Source organism: Stegastes partitus, unplaced genomic scaffold (genome assembly GCF_000690725.1).
Source record: "Stegastes partitus isolate 25-593 unplaced genomic scaffold, Stegastes_partitus-1.0.2 Scaffold2276, whole genome shotgun sequence".
Classification (NCBI taxonomy): Eukaryota; Metazoa; Chordata; class Actinopteri; family Pomacentridae; genus Stegastes; species Stegastes partitus.
Genome location: NW_007580007.1, coordinates 21,328 through 24,686, shown reverse-complemented (window position 1 = coordinate 24,686; position 3,359 = coordinate 21,328). Strand labels below are relative to the sequence as shown.

Sequence of the window (3,359 nt, the reverse complement as noted above, 5' to 3'; positions counted from 1 at the left end):
TGGTCGAGGCGTTGCTGTAGTTGGTCGAAACGTTCCTGTGGTTGGCTGAGATGTTGCTGTCGTTGGTGAAAACGTTCCTGTGGTTGGTTGAGATGTTGCTGTTGTTGGTGGAAACGTTCCTGCGGTTGGTTGAGATGTTGCTGTGGTTTGTCTAGGTGTTGCTGTGGCTGGTCGAGGCGTTGCTATGGTTGATGGCGCCGGTACTGTGGTTAGAGCTGCAGCTGTCATTATTAACACAGTAGTTGTTGGTTGTTGTGGGGTTGTAATTGTTGTTGTTTCTGTAGCTTGAGTTTGGGATATTGCTACAGTTGATGCTGCTCTTTGTGTGGTGAATCTTTCGGTCGTCGCTGCTTGCGTCGTCTCCGACCTTTCGACTGTAGTTTGACTTTGCGGCACGAAGGTTGCAGGTTGTCGAGCCGTTGCAAGCGGCTGAACAGCAGTAACTTTTTCTGTTGTTGCAGCCGTTTCGTCCAGAGTTGCCGGTGAAGCTGATCGAAGAAACACAGACAGAACAATGAAAGATCTCAGTTTAGGTTAAGCACAGCTCAGCGGCTCTGACTAACGACTGGAGAACACAAATTCTGATCAACCAAGCACTGAAACACGTTGCTGTTTATTTGCTCGTTGGAGAAACGTCAGACACTTAACTAACTTCAATAGACATTGAAAGTATTTCATTTATTCTGTAGCACATGGACTAAAAGGTTAACAGAAATAGCTGATTAGGAGATTTAATGATAAAGAAAAAAAGCTTGCAGTTTGAGCAGTTTGTTTTAAAGTTTACAAATGATCAAGGGTCATACATTTAAATACAGTACATTTGGCTACTTCTTGCCACCTACTTTCCTTTAAAAATCTAAATAACGTCTTAAGACTCTTCCTAAAAAGACCCATCTAGTTTTGTTTTATTTTATAAGATCAGGGTTGCAAATATTGAATGACACATGTTGGACAAAGGGTTTTTGATGAGACACTATGATTTTATGATTCTATGATTTCTTCTAGTAGTGTAGCAAGACTGGATGGTAACTTTGGATTGACCTCCACAGAATCTAACAAGGTGATATGTAGAACAGATTTTTTTCATTTAATTGTGTGTTATACTGATAAACATGGAGCTTTTTCTTGTTTAAGGCTTTGAAAAGTTGCTCTGGATAATCTTAGCTGCCAGTTTCCTGTCAGCAGTCATCAGATTTGACAGAGCGAGTTGCAGAAACGGAACCAAACCTCCTGCAGAGACTCACCGTGTGCTGTCGAATGGACTCTGCTGGTTAACATGGAGCTCATCCCAGATGGAGACATGTGACTCAGATTCGTGGGCAGTTGGTGCCATTCTGGGGTTTTAAATAGACATTCAGAGACAAGAATTAAATGGGCCCTCGAGTTGTTATGTTGATGACAGCAGATGCTTGAAATGAGCGTTTTGATGAACTCACCAACCGGCAGTCTGAAGGAGGAGACGTTCGCTACTTGAAGAGGAAAAAGAAAAGTTCAGGCGAGAAAAGACGGAGTGAACACATTTTATTGACATCGAATTCCAGCTTTTTGTTAATTCACCACCAAGTCGTATAAAAAAATTAGGCTGCAGCATTCAGACTTCAAGGAACATTCTGGTTTATTTCAACCTGCTACATCTGGATGTGTTGGGTTTTTATGTAGATTTTTGTTAGTTTAAAACTTTAGATTAAATTAATCAGGCTAATCTCCATAGCAAATAATGCTCTGGGGTCTTAGCCTTAATATTTATAATATCTATATTGGTTAAGTAATTTAAATTGCTGTAGGGTCTTGATTATACTATTGCATTAGTTATTTTTTGTCTATATTTAATGGCACAGTAGAGTCTTAGCCTCAAAATGTATTATACTTGGTTAAAGTAGTGTTTTATATCATTTTTGTTGTGTTTTGATCCCTAATGTGTAAATGACTCAGGTAAATCCCACCTTAAATAACACGACAGGGTCTTAAACTCAATATTTAAACTTGTTAAGTCACTTTTTTAGCACGTTTCTATGCTTTTATACTGGAAAGCACTTTGAAACAACAATGTGCCTTAAAGAATAAAGAATTTAAGCCTTTGTATTTGTTTTTATGGCATGTTTAGGATCTAATTTATTTGTGGGAATTGGTTTGTTTATTTCTTTTCCATCAGGATGATGTAGGACTTAAAGTTAGCAAAAGCGGGAAACCTGTATTTGGACTAAAGAGAGAAGGGAAGTACATTTGACATGACTATTTTCTAGAAAAATGTCAAATATTCAAACTAAAATATGTGAATATATGAGATCTTGGAGGTGAGTTAAAGGTCATCTTATGGATGGATGTGATTTCAGATGTCGGCTGGGCTGCAGGGGATGTAAGAAGTAAAATCACAACCTAACAAATATTATTTACATCCTTAAAATCATTTAAAATGGGTTTTATTCAAGAAAATAACAGTGAAACAGAATTGGTAACATTTCTAGATGCTCTAGAAAGAAGTCAAAAAACCTCTAAGAGTGGCTCAAACAAGTAGAGCTAAAGCACAGGCTGTACCGGCAGTTGCAGGTTTACAGTTATTTATTTTCAACTAAAAGTGCTCAGAAAATACAGCAGAAAATGTATTTTTCCAAAGTAAATAATGTCCAAGTCATCAAATCTGGCATCACTCAGAGTGTACAGGGTACAAGAGTCGAAAGGACTGACTGCATTTCTTCTATTTTTTATTATTATTCTAATTTTAAAAATAACTGACAGATTTTAATTTCACATCTGTATTTTTGTATAAATGTAAAAAAGGGACAAAAACTTATTGGATCAAGTTTTCTCCTCTGTGGCCTCAAACACATCACATGACTCCAGACTCCAGATTTTTTTAACGTGCTGATGAATGTTTCGTTCTGGGACTTAAAGTCAGTCAAAGGCAGCTCTCCTTTGTTTATATTGTAAGTAGCGTTACATGAGAATTTCTGACTCCTCACTGTTTTGGTTTGGTGCTGCCTGATGCTGAAACTCTGCATTTGTGTGGTTGGTCAAAACGACTAAATTTATCTGTTCTCCTGAGTGTCAGATTGTCGATTATGTTAAAACTGTGTTCATATACTTATCTCTTGGCTCCCACACTGGCATCCTGTGGCTGTGTCCTGAGTTAATGCTGCCACCTGCTGGTTTTACAACTCATTGTCACTAACATTAATAATAAATGAGAGCAAACCTCTGTGTGGTCCTTCGACGATGGTCTGGTTGAACAGTGGAGTGATGGAGCCGACCTGCCACAGCTCAGGAACCTCTCTGCCTGGACAGACAGACACCTTCATCACCATCATAGTCATCATCATTAACTGTTTATTAAATGCTTTTGTTTAAAAAAAAAAAGAAAA

At 38.1% G+C, this 3,359-nt stretch overlaps 1 protein-coding gene across 1 annotated transcript in view; it reads right to left on the bottom strand.

Moving 5' to 3' along the window:
• Positions 1–3,359, bottom strand: part of hhla1 (HHLA1 neighbor of OC90) — a 23,275-nt gene that overhangs the window by 13,690 nt on the left and 6,226 nt on the right. Inside the window, exons 8-11 of the mRNA XM_008304644.1 lie at positions 3,194–3,274; positions 1,437–1,466; positions 1,245–1,334; positions 203–488 (exon numbers count right to left, since the gene is read on the bottom strand). Of these exons, the coding sequence (XP_008302866.1) occupies positions 203–488; positions 1,245–1,334; positions 1,437–1,466; positions 3,194–3,274 (487 nt within the window). The remainder of the gene's footprint in view (positions 1–202; positions 489–1,244; positions 1,335–1,436; positions 1,467–3,193; positions 3,275–3,359) is intronic.